Raw genomic sequence first — 13,346 nt, forward strand, 5'->3', positions numbered from 1 at the left:
ATGAAAAATGTCCTTCAGGTTTGCAACACAACATAAGCACACGCAAAGAGCAAAAAACCACAGGGCAGCAGCTGTGACCTGGAGGCACACAGCAACAAAAGCAGCAAACAAAATATTGGTGGTCTTACAGCAGCTGCCAATGCACAACAGGAGCAGCCACTGTGAAGATATTCGGTGTCCTGCTGGAAAATTTAGAAACGTTATGATGAGCCATTTTACTGCTTCAGAAGACACAGGTCTCTCTTTGTTGCTTCCAAAGATTTCCAAAGCCGAAAGCCATTTATGTTGAACTCTTCCATTGAAAGCCCCAGAAGGCTTAGCTTCTCGCCAATGTTGTTCCCTGTAGAGGTGCACTGGGTCACCAGAAAAGACACACAGACTCCGAAATGCAGACACGTAAGCAACGCAAACAGCTATTCTTTTAAGGGACCGGTGTTCTACGGTCTCTTTTGCAAGATCCCCTGGGAATGCTTGTTCCATGAGTCAGTAGAGCAGCTGCCGTATACAGTATTATTTATTGCTCCACGTCTTTATCAGGAAGGTTAGAGGCAGAGCAAAATATTACAAGGTACAAAATATTACAACCTAGGGACAGACAACACTGTCAGTCTTCATGTATCCTCCCCTTCTAATATCTCTTCCGGCAAGCTTATCCACCTGACCTTGTGTAAAAGATACCGTGCCACCTCTTTGTCTATTGCATAATTGTACTGTTATTGTTATTTGATGATAGTGTAAGTTTTTAATGTGATTATTGCATTGTACTTTATTGATGTGCTTTGTATGTATTTTATTGGATTGCAATCCTGCCTCCATCCATCTGGGAGAGGCGGGGAAATACAAATAAACTATTTATTATTATATTATTAATATTTCAATTCAGTTTGTCTGAAACGTTCATCTTCAGTTTCATTCATCCCAAACTTTGAAATCTGTTTGCATTAAAAGGGTTGTATGCATTTTTGGCACACACCTCTGAAATTTTGCAAGCAATGTTCCTAATCTGATGCAAACTTGACCGTTTCCCCCCATGAATACATGTCACTTTTTATGTGTATTCCACTAATATAGTGATTTACCAATGCAGGTCTTCCCAATGTTTTTCGCTTCAGTTCCCAGAGTTCTTGAGTGTTGGCCAAGCTGGCTGGGGCTTCTGGGAGCTGAAGTCCAAAACAGCTGGAAAACCAAAGTTTGGGAACCACTGCTCAAATATCTGCATTTTTGATTGTAGTATTCGGATGCAAAGCATGGTTGCAAATGTCAAAGGATAGTTGAGGTTCAGTTTGTACGGTGGTTACTGGTGCTTCCAGAGTCGATGGGGAAGCAAATTAGTTTTTAAGATTCGAGGGGCTGTCGAACCTGTTAAACTTGTTGTAAGGATGGGTTTCAGCACCTTGAATCACCCCTTTAAGGTTCAAACTAAAACCTAGAGGGGTTCACTGTTCCACTACTGCTACTGAGTTTGTATGCTGATTTTAAAGTATGATATTATGATGAAATTACGGTCATATTACCATGAAAATGTAAAACCATGGATAATAGCAAAACCTATTGGAATAAATGACTTTTGGTGGACGTTGGCCATAGAGTTGCACTGGAGGGCCTACAGATTCCTAAGGAGAAGACCTCGCTAGGCATTTCTATGTCCTCCAGTGTGACTCTATGGTCAACTTCCACCAGAAGCATACCATAGAATTGCTCTGGAGGACCTTGAACAGACCTAGAGATAACGTATTTTTTCAGATGTAGGTAAGTGAAACCGTAGGTACTGGTCCCGCAGATACAAAAGTCATACCGTAATTAAATATGCATTAAAATGCCAGGCAGATAATCTTGTGGTCCAAAACATATGGAAACTCAAAGGCTCCTCTTCCTTGAGGCAGAGCTTGGGTTGAGCCAGCGATCCTGCTCTTCAGTTTTAACAACAACAAAAAAAGAATGAATAAGTGAATAAATGGAATCTGGGCTTTTCTGGGAATCCAGATGCAGTAGCCAACACAATTCCCTCTTTTGATCAGAGAGAAGGTAAAGCCAGCTCAGAAGCAGCCAGCTTACTTGCTCACAATGCGAGATCAGAAGACTCCTCCAACTACTAAGGTTATAAATGTCAGCAAGAAAAATTGCTGTGCTCCAAATGGGCTCGAGGCATACCTTTGTGATAATACAATCAGAGAATGATGGAAATGATCTAATGCTATTATGGAGAGCCAGAGGCTGCACAGAAAACAGGGAATGGGTGGTGCAGAGACAGAGGAGAGAATCCTCTTGTTTGACTCGACAGCAATGCTTTGCAAGCTATCAGATGTGGCAGACAGACACAGGGACCGTTGCCATGTTTGTACCATATTAATACAGGTTGGATTTCTCCTATTTGAAATGCTTAGGAACAGAAATGTTTGGGATTTCAGATTCCCCCCCCCCCCAAATTCTGGAATACTTGTATTTGCAGATGGGACCCAAGTGGCTGAACACTGCCCCTGTTTGCCCCAGATGGAGGCCGCGGCTCTGGAAGGATCAAAAGGAAGACCCCAAAAGGTGATGTTCCATTCAGTGCTGTTTGGTGTGTGTGTCATCATGGTGCATGCTAGGGTTGCCATATCCCGCCCCCCGGCGGGACAATCCCGGTTTGGGCGGTGCCATCCCGGTCCCGGTCCGGTTTGGCGCCCAAACCGGGACGGCCCCGCCCACCGCGGCTACCTCCGCTGCCACGGCGGCTCCAAGGCCTTTCTGAGGCCTGGGGCGAGGCCGGGGCGATCGCTGCCGGCCTCCTCCCCTCCTTCATGGTCCCAGCCGGGGCCAGGAAGGAGGAGAGGCCGCGGCGATCGCCGCCGGCCTCCTCCCCTCCTTCATGGTCCCAGCCGGGGCCAGGAAGGAGGAGAGGCCGGGGCGATCGCCGCAGGCCTCCTCCCCTCCTTCATGGTCCCTGAGGGTCCCAGGAACGAGGCGAGGCCCCGATCCTGGCCTCCGATCGTGGCGGGGCCCAGGCGGGGAGGGAAAGCCTCCTTAAGTGGAGGCTTTCCCTTGCCGCTTGGCCTCCGCTGCGATCGCGGTAAAATGTAGGACAGAATTTTCAAATGTAGGACACACTTTTTTGTGTGTCCTACATTTGAAAATTTTGTCCTACATTTTTCCCGGTTTCGAGGTCCGGCACTATGGCAACCCTATGCATGCCGTGTGGAAAGGTGCATGCCAAGGCGGTGCCCGTCCGGCGCAGTGAGCTTGCAGATGCTCAGCCCTCACCGCACGTACAGGATGGCACAAAATGCCAGTCAGTACAGCCCCACAGAATTCATGTATATATCCTATAGACCTTACAGCCTGAAAGTAATTTTATACACTATTTCTAATCATTTTGTGCATGCAACAAAGTTTGTGCACATGGAACCATCGGAAAGCAAAGGTGTCACAACAGCAACAATAATATTGTTTCACTTGTTCGCATCCTTTAATTCTTCATCCACTTTTCACTCCCTTACATATTTTTCAGAACCTAGGTATTCCCTCCAGGCAAAGCCTGTTCTTCTCACTGGACCATTTTTGTGTGCATTTGGTTGAATAATGAGGAGAAATCAAATATTGTAATAGGATCAGAAATATCAAAGAATGTGCACCTTTGATTATGAAGCAAGAGTGAATGCTCCGGGGCTCCAGCTGGTGTTGTATAAGTCTTCACAACTCACATCTCCCAATGAGGGAACATGTTGAGGATCACATGTCTAAATTTTATTGGGTTGGTTTTGATCAGTTTCTTTGTGTGCTCCTCGCACAAATTGCTTTCATCAGGAGAATAGCTCTGACCAAAGTGATCCTCATCCTATCCATCACCCCCTCCATCCTCTTTCATTGAGAAAACCTTTCGTATAATGCCAAAATGAACCCTGACGGTGCAGGAGGGAAAGAAGAATCGAGCAGAAATGAAAGCCAAAATATTTCAAAGAAGCAAAAGCTCACAGGGGAAGAAGAGGAAACCAAATTATTAATGTTATGGATAGGATCCAGTGAAATCTGGATAAGTAAATGCCTAGAACACATGTGTCTGTGCGTCATAAAATGCTATAATCGGACAACTGAAAGGCAAGCTAGGTAAGACAATGTAGATCTGTGACAAAGGCTGCATCTGTGTTGCAGCAATAATGCAGTTTGACACTGCTTTAACTGCCATGGCTCAGTGTTATGGAATTCTGGGATTTGTGGTTTTGTCAGAGAGCTCTGGTGCCACAACAAACTCCAAATCCCAGGATTCCATAGTACTGAGCCATGGCAATTCAAGCAGTCTCAAACTGAATGATCAGTACAGTGCAGATGGAGCCTGAATTCAGTCTTCCATTGTTGACAGTTAGATGCTAGAGAGTCTCACCTGGAATTGGAAAGATTATTTAGCCTCTTTCTACCCATTGTTTTCCTACCTGATATAGTCCTATCCCTAGTATAGTACTATCCCATTACACATTTTTGATTGCAATCATCATTTTAATATTTTGTTGTTGTTGTGGCTGTGTGCTCTCAAGTCACTTCCGATTTATGGCAACCCTAAGCCGAACCTATAATGAGGTTTTCTGGGGTTGAGGGAGTGTACCTTACCCAAGATCACCAAGTTGGGTTCTATGGCTGAGTGGAAAAATTGAACCCTGGTTTCCAGAGTGGTCGTCCAACGCTCAAAACACTACCATGCTGGCGCTTTCAATATACTAGTCCACATGCACCATTACTTACGATTCAAGCTATGGTTATCCCAGTGGCATCACTATGCCTGGTGTCACAGGGTGCCATGACTGCGAGTGACAAGGATGTCTCCCTGCCCTTTGAGCTGCATCTCCCTGTGCCTTTCAGACAGATTCATGGGGTAGAGAGACACTTTCCTCTCTCACAGTCACTGTCAGTGAGCGGAAGAGTGTCTCTTCACCCTCTTCAGCCTGGCTGAAATGCATGGGGAGTGCATGGGATGTGTGTCTCAGGGGGCAGAGAGATGCTTTCCTGGCCTGCTCACTAATGGTGACTGTGAGGGATGAGAGCATCTCTCCACTCTGTCATCCTGGCTAGAAGATGTAGGGAGGATGCTTCTCAGGGTGCAGAGAGATGCCATCCTCACTTGAAGCCACCATCAGTGAGTGGGAGAGCTTCTCTCCATCCCCTGAGCCTGGCTGGGAGTCATGAGGATGAATGGGATTCAGCTTAGGGGCAGAGAGAGGTCTCCTAGCCTGCTTACTGATGGTGACTGCGAGTGTGAGGGGGGCCTCTCTCTGCCCCCTGAGCCCTATCCCACCCATACATCTTTCAGCCAGGCTCAGGGCATGGAAAGATGCTCCTCGCTGCCAGTCACCATAAGAAAGTGAGAAGGCATCTCTCTGCCACCTGAGTTGCATCGCACCCACCTTTCACCATCCATCCAGGCTCAGGAGGCAAAGAGATGCTTCCCTTGCTCGAAATCAATGAATGGGAGAGTGTCTCTCTGCCTGCTGAGCACTTTTAGGAAACAGTGGTGTCACCCCACTTACAGTGTCACCCGGTGCCATGCGCACTCCTCGCACCTCTATGGTAATGCCTCTGGATTAGAGAGAAGATCTGGATGACAGTCATTTGGTTTAGGTTGCCATGAGAATGAAGAAATTGTGAGAGCCTTGCCATTCGTACAGCCACCGGCTCTTCCGAGAAAAGCCAGCCAAGATTTTCAGAATTCCCCGAAGAGCTCCGCATAAGCCGAATGGCAAAGAGTCCGTCAAGGAGGTCATTTAAGTTCTCCTGCATAATTCAGAAAGACTGAGAGAGACCTTAAGAAGTGCGTTCTTGAAAATGTTAAATGTGATAACAAAGCCATTTTGAAAACAGGAGGGCTGCACATTCCTCACATTTGTGCAACATAGAATTTTTCCAGCGGGAAATATAAATAAACTTATTGTTGTTGTTGTTGTTGTTGTTGTTATTATTATTATCTTACTATTTAAATACTGTATATACAGTGGGACCTTGTTATCTGCTGGGGTTTGGTTCCAGGATCTGCCGTGGATAACAAAGTCCGTGGATGCTCAAGTCCGATTAAATATAATAGCAGAACAAAATGGTGTCCCTTACATAAAATCAACATTTGCTATTTAGAATTTATACTTTTTTTGAATATTTTCAAGCCGTGGATGCTTGAATTGGTGGATAAAAAAATCCGTGGATAGGGAGGGCCGACTTTACTCATGTATAAATGTACAGATCAATATAAGTACTGTACCTTTTATCGAAAAAGGAACCATCCCTTTCTCTGAGTGGAGAAAAATGAGAGCTTACTCTGTCCCAGGAAAACCAAAAGAAGCACCAAACCCCTCAGTTCTCTCTTTCTCTCCCTTGCCATGGTGCCACTTGGCCTTTTTGAAAGCCAGGGTAGGAAAATAGTGGTAGCGGCAGCTCTTTGGCACTTCATCTCAAAGGATTGCCAGTCTACTCAGAGAAGGGAATGGTTCCTTTTTCATAAGAGTTAACCTTAAGTCTTGCCTTTACATCCCTTTTGATATATGCACATTGAGCCCTCTCTTGTCCCTCCATATCACACAGCCATTATTTACTGTAGCTCCTTCTTAATCCATCCAGCCTTTATTAGGTTATGCCTGCTAGCATTTTGTACATTCTTTGGCATTGCTTCCCTCCACTTCATCCTTTACATTCTTTATTACATGTCCCTAAAATTTATCATCTTTACTAAGGACAGAAACAACTAATATCTCCATTTATTTTTCCCCCTTCTTCTCCTGTTTGGTTCATAACATCTTGCCTGATGAAGAAGCCCATGGAGCTTCGAAAGCCTGCAACAAATATATTGTGCATTTCGGTTGATGGATTTTTGTACGATGGATAGTCAGGACTGTAATTTCCCAAGATGAATCAATCAAATAGGAACCCACTATACGGAAAGCTCTTTTTCTTTTTAACCTCCTCTCTGTTTAGTAAGATGATACGCTTGTACTGAGTTGGTGTCCTTATAAAAAGAGCAATTGCTACCTCTTCTCTGCCGCTGCTCAGGTGGGAATTTTAAATTGAGCGTTCGCTCTCTCGGAAAGATCACGCTGCAAGATGAGGCTGCACTTTGCCGCCTCTATCCGTCGGGTCTTTCAAATTGTTAAAGGAGAGACTGGGATTCACTCAGAAATCTATTATAACCTAACAGCCAGAAGCCTTAGCAATTAATTTCGAAGTGTGGGGTGTCTGGCGGTTTGGAGGCCAAAAGGCAGAGCTTTGAAAAGTTACTTTTTGGATCGAAGTACTCAGAATTTCTCAGCAAGCACGGTTCCCATTTCTGGGAGCTGTCACTCAAACAGTAACCTTTCCAAACTCATCAGTAAAGTTAAATCCCACTTCTCTTGGAGATCTGATAAATGGCAGGCATTTACAGAATACATTGCCGGATGCTGAGTGACATACTCCCCAACTGTCCCAATTTGACAGGGACAATCCTGAATAATCCCTATTCCCATATTTTGGGGGGAATGCAACATATAAATCTGACTGTAGTCAAGAAATCAGAAGAAGACTAAGAATGTGGAGGGCAGCTGTGATGAAAGGTCTAGACAAGATCCTAAAGGGCAAAGGTATATAACTGAGCATGAAAGTTGTGTGCAATGCGGCAGCTAAAAAGGCCAATGCGATTCTAGGCTGCATCAGTAAAAGTATAGTGTCTAGATCAAGGGAAGTAATAGTGCCACTCTGTTCTGCTTTGGTCAGGGCTCACACCTGGAATAATACTGTGTCCAGTTCTGGGCACCGTAATTCAAAAAGGTTATTGACTAACCAAAAACAAATCCTTCTGGAAGAGAAGATGAATGAAAGTTGGAAGTATTCCCTGGGCAGCACAGTTCAAAAAGGATTTTGAGAAGATGGAGCGTGTCCAAAGGAGGGCAGCTAAGATGGTGAAGGGTCTGGAAACCATAAAGTCCTATGAGGAAGCACTTAGGGAGCTGGGGATGTTTAGCCTGGAGAAGAGAAGGTTAAGAGCCCTGTTTAAATACGTGAAGGGATGTCATATTGAGGAGGAAGCAAGCTTGTTTTCTGCTGCTCCAGAGAACAGGACCCAGAGCAATAGATGCAAGCTACAGAAAAAGAGATTCCACCTCAACATTAGGAGGATTTTTTTTCCATTTTAAGAGCTATTCAACATTGGAATAGACTATATTAGAAAGTGGTGGAGTCTCCTTCCTTGGAGGTCTTTAAACAGAGGCTGGATGGCCACCTGTCAATGGGGATGCATCGACTGAGAGTTCCTGCATGGCAGAATGGGGTTGGACTGGATCAGGGCCCTTCTTGGGGTCTCTTCCAACTCTATCATTCTGTTATTTTTTTAATATTTTCAAGCTGTAGATGCTTGAATCTGTGGATAAAGTCTGCAGACTGTAATTGGAAAGCGAGCCTGAAAGTGTTATATATACATCACGGAGAGCGTGTCTGTGCGTTTGCATAACAGTTGAAATGTTTTTATTTGTATTGTCATATAGAAACACAATTGTTAAAATAAACATGGACAGGCATTCGTTTTTATCCACTCCAGTTAAACCTATCCTCAGCGGTCAGTTTGGAGCCATCATCCCAGTTTGTCTCTGCACACGGCAGTTTGACACCACTTTAACTGCCATCGTGGCTCAATGCAACGGAGTCCTGGCAATGGTAGTTTGGTGAGACATTGAGCCTGCTCTGTCAGGGAACTCTGGTGCAGCATCAAACTACACATCCCATGATTCCATAGCATTAAAGCTATGCCAAACTGGATTATTTCTGCAGTGCAGATGCAGCCCATTGCTATGGAATTGTGGGAACTGTAGTTCGGTGAGGCATTTAGCCTTCTCCGTCAGGGGGCTTCAACAAACTACACATCCCAGGATTCATGGCAGTTAAAGCGGTGTCACAGTGGATTATTTCTGCAGTGCAGATGAAGCCTATTGCTTTGCTATGAAATTGTGGGAACTGTAGTTTTGTGAGACATTGAGCCTTCTCTGTCAGAAACAGCGCTGAGTGCCACAGCAAACTACACATCCCAGGATTCCCTAGCATTAAAGTGGTGCCAAAGTGGGTTATTTCTGCAGTGCAGATGATGAAGCCCATGCTGTGGAATTGTGGGAACTGTAGTTTTGTGAGACATTTAGCCTTCTCTGTCAGAAAGACTTGGGTGCCACAGCAAACTATTATTTATAAACTACACATTTTATTATTATTTTGTTATAATTTTATTATTATTATTATTATTATTATTATTAAACTACACATCGCAGGATTCCCTAACAGTTTAAAGCAGAAAGAGAAAACACACCAAATTAATAATAATAATAGTAATAATAATAATTTTTAAAAAGGAGTGTTTTCCTTCCCGCAGCGCCTTTTCGAGTAGTTTGGGCCCAAGGCCTCGCCGTAGCCGTGGTTGCCATGGCGACGCGGCCTAGTCCTGGGAAGCGGCGCTAGGAGCCTAATCGAGCCGAGAGAAAAAAGATAAAGAGAGGCAAAGAGAGGAAGCTGGACATGTCTTTCCGCGACCTCCGGAGTGAGTTCCCCAAAAAACACACGGCAGAAACGATCCGCTTCGAGAACGCTTTAACTGCCCTAGAGCTCAGGGCTAGGGGATGATGGGAATTGTAGTTCGTTGTGGGAGAGAAGGCTCAATGCAAAGATATAGCAATGTTAGTCTGTAGAATCAGTCTGTATCTTGTGGTCCCTTTGAGACTCACTGGAAGGAAGGAGTTGGCAGCAGCAGCAGCAGCTTCCCTGACTTCAGTCTAATTCCTCAGATTCATATTATTATTATTATTATTATTATTCAAAGGAAATAATAGCCTGTAAAATCAACATTATTGTTATATTATTATTATTATTATTATTCATGAGAAATAAAGAGTCTGTAAAATCAATATGTAAAGAGATCTTGCAGCACCTTTGAGACTCAAAGAAAGAAAGAAGTTGGCAGCAGGAGCTTTCCTAGATTCAAATCTACTTCCTCAGATGCATATTATTATTATTATTATTATTATTATTATTATTATTATTCAAAGGTAATAATAGCCTTTAAAATCAATACGTAAAGAGATCTTGCAGCACCTTTGAGACTCAAAGAAAGAAAGAAGTTGGCAGCAGGAGCTTTCCTAGATTCAAATCTACTTCCTCAGATGCATATTATTATTATTATTATTATTATTATTCAAAGGTAATAATAGCTTTTAAAATCAATACGTAAAGAGATCTTGCAGCACCTTTGAGACTCAAAGAAAGAAAGAAGTTGGCAGCAGGAGCTTTCCTAGATTCAAATCTACTTCCTCAGATGCATATTATTATTATTATTATAATTATTATTATTATTCAAAGGTAATAATAGCCTTTAAAATCAATACGTAAAGAGATCTTGCAGCACCTTTGAGACTCAAAGAAAGAAAGAAGTTGGCAGCAGGAGCTTTCCTAGATTCAAATCTACTTCCTCAGATGCATATTATTATTATTATTATTATTATTATTCAAAGGTAATAATAGCTTTTAAAATCAATACGTAAAGAGATCTTGCAGCACCTTTGAGACTCAAAGAAAGAAAGAAGTTGGCAGCAGGAGCTTTCCTAGATTCAAATCTACTTCCTCAGATGCATATTATTATTATTATTATTATTATTCAAAGGTAATAATAGCCTTTAAAATCAATACATAAAGAGATCTTGCAGCACCTTTGAGACTGACTGGAAGAAAGACATTGGCAGCATGAGCTTCCTCGGAGATGCATCATATTATTATTATTATTATTATTATTATTATTATATTCAAAGGTAATACTAGTCTGTAACATCAATATGTAGAGAGATCTTGTGGCCCCTTTGAGACTCAGAAAGAAAGAAGTTGGCAGCATGAGCTCTCATAGACTTCAGTCTCCTTCCTCAGATGCATATTCTTAGTATTATTAATTCAAAGGTGATAAATAATAGTCAATACATCAATATGTAAAGAGATCGTGTAGCCTCTTTGAGACTCACTGAAAGAAAGAAGTTGGCAGCATGAGCTCTCATAGACTTTTGTCTCCTTCCTCAGATGCATTGAGTGGAATGGAAACCAGGGACAGATATATATATATATATATATATATATATATATATGTATGTATGTATATGCCATTTTTATGTGAGAAGCTCAATTCAAATTCAAAATCCTTTGTGTATGGAAATGAAGTAGCATTACATTAAATGCATCTGAGGAAGTAGAATGAAGTCTAGGAAAGCTCCTGCTGCTAACTTCTTCCTTTCAGTGAGTCTCAAAGGTGCTAAAAGATCTCTTTACAGATTGATTTTATAGACTATTATCACCTTTGAAATAATAATAATAATAATAATAATAATAATAATAATAAAATGCATCTGAGGAAGGAGACTGAAGTCTAGGAAAACTGCTGCCAACTCCTTTCTTTCAGTGAGTCTCAAAGAGGCTACAAGATCTCTTTACATATTGATTTTACAGACTATTATCACCTTTGAATTCATAATAATAATATGCATCTGGGAAGGAGACTGAAGTCTAATAAAACTCCTGCTGCCAACTCCTTTCTTTCAGTCAGTCTCAAAGGGGCAACGCTTTAAGAGTGTAGTGCAATAATCTAAGAGTCCATCCTCACTGGAGAAATAACCCAGTTTGATACCGCTTTAACTGTCATGGCTCCAGGAGGTGGCATTCTGGGAATGGTCGTTCCTTGAGGCACCTCTGGTGTACGATGCACTGATGTACCTGCATGCATTTCTTTAAACACCTAAATATGTCTTTGTTTCTCAAGATTTTACTGAGATGATGAGGGCCCTGGGATACCCCCGGCTCATTTCGATGGAGAACTTTCGCACCCCGAACTTCATGCTGGTTTCGGAGATACTCCTTTGGCTGGTGAAAAGGTTGGTAGTTAAACCCTTCGTTTCAAAGCAAACATCGGAGCAAATGTGACCGTGACTTTGAAAAATGCTTCTCTTCAAGATGAACTACAAGATTGTTGTAGTACATAGACATCTCGTCGCACCTTTAAGACTGAAATAGAGTTGTAGTATCCTGGAAGTAACTAATACATTCTAGTTTTGAAATGACCCCAAATCACTTCCCTCGTTCTGAGGTTTCATATCATCATAAACCTCTATCACTTCTCAAGCTTTCAACTCAAACATACGCTTCAGATTAAAATTGCCTTCTTTTATTGCTTTGTTATACGAAATTAAACACCAGATGGATCTTATGGCAGTGCACTGTAAATCATTTCTTCTGAAAATGATGATAAAATGCTAATCTGATAAAGAGGAATGAGTTTAATGTCATTAGCATGAGAAGTGAAAGGGTGCCTTTTGCAATTGTGCTTTGTAACCAAGGCCTCATTAGACTTCAAAAAGTAAGTTAACCATGCTTCGGTTTGTGCCAGGAAGGAGGCAAATTCTCTATCCAGGAATTGTGTAGCTTACTTCTCAGTATTGAATTTAAACTAGGCACATTTAAGCAAGGTGAATCTTGATAATAAAGTCTGATGCCAAGTGTCATCAGTATCACTTTCCATAACAATCTGAACTGGCATGCCTTGTTCTTTGCGCAGGGTGCCCAGTCCTGTCTGTATCAATTGGCTTGCGTTGCATTGAATGGGACTTTATTTGTGCATTGATCTTTCAGGAGGAAAGGTGCAGCAGGAATGTCCGCATATTAATAAAAGATAATAGCTTCTTGTGGCATGCCTAAATAACCTAAAGCAATGGTTCTCAACCTTCCTAATGCCAGGACCCTTTAATACAGTTCCTCATGTTGTAGTGACCCCCAACCATACAATTATTTTCATTGCTACATGCAAATATGTGTTTTCCGATGGTCTTAGGCAACCCCTGTGAAAGGGTCGTTTGACCCCCAAAGGGGTCCCAACCCACAGGTTGGGAACCACTGAAGGCACCAGGTCCCATCTCATCTTGGAAGCTAAGCAGGCTCAACCCTGGTTAGTACTTGGGAAACCACTAACAAATACCAGTTGCTATAGGCCAGTGATGGTGAACCTTTTACAGACTGAGTGCCCAAACTGCAACGCAGACCCCACTTATTTATTGCAAAGTGCCACATCCCTTTGGCTTTCTAGTAAGAAACTCTGGCAAACTCTGTGCTAGGGCGACAGCATGTGTGCCCACAGAGAGAGCTCTGAGTGCCACTTCTGGCATGTGTGCCATAGGTTCGCCATCACTATTCCGCAGAGGAAGGAATTGGCAAAGCCACCTCTTGAGTATCCCTTGCCTGAGAAAACCCTATGAAATTCATGGGGTCGTCATATGGGGTCAATGATGATGATGATGATGATGATGATGATTCTGTATCCTGCCTCTCCAAGCAGATCGAGGCGGCTAACAATATTA

The 13,346-nt window shown here is 42.7% G+C and overlaps 1 protein-coding gene across 5 annotated transcripts in view; it reads left to right on the top strand.

The window, feature by feature from the left end:
* The first annotated feature begins 7,897 nt into the window (after window positions 1-7,897).
* Window positions 7,898-13,346, top strand: part of LOC149306319 (intraflagellar transport protein 38) — a 51,511-nt gene continuing 46,062 nt past the window's right edge. For 2 of the 5 annotated variants that reach the window (XR_016282472.1, XM_089540125.1), the window contains exons 1-2: window positions 9,370-9,505; window positions 11,759-11,870. Coding sequence is in view for 3 of the 5 variants with exons in the window: in XM_089540125.1 (XP_089396251.1) it covers window positions 9,484-9,505; window positions 11,759-11,870 (134 nt within the window). In the remaining 2 variants the exon portion in view is untranslated. Of the gene's footprint in view, window positions 7,964-9,369; window positions 9,506-9,561; window positions 9,642-11,758; window positions 11,871-13,346 lie in introns of those variants that run through there. The other 3 variants (XR_016282471.1, XM_089540123.1, XM_089540124.1) reach the window with 3 other exon arrangements.

The sequence above is a fragment of the Sceloporus occidentalis genome, unplaced genomic scaffold, assembly GCF_023333645.1.
Source record: "Sceloporus occidentalis isolate IW3139 unplaced genomic scaffold, rSceOcc1.0.p SCAF_10, whole genome shotgun sequence".
Taxonomy (NCBI): Eukaryota; Metazoa; Chordata; class Lepidosauria; order Squamata; family Phrynosomatidae; genus Sceloporus; species Sceloporus occidentalis.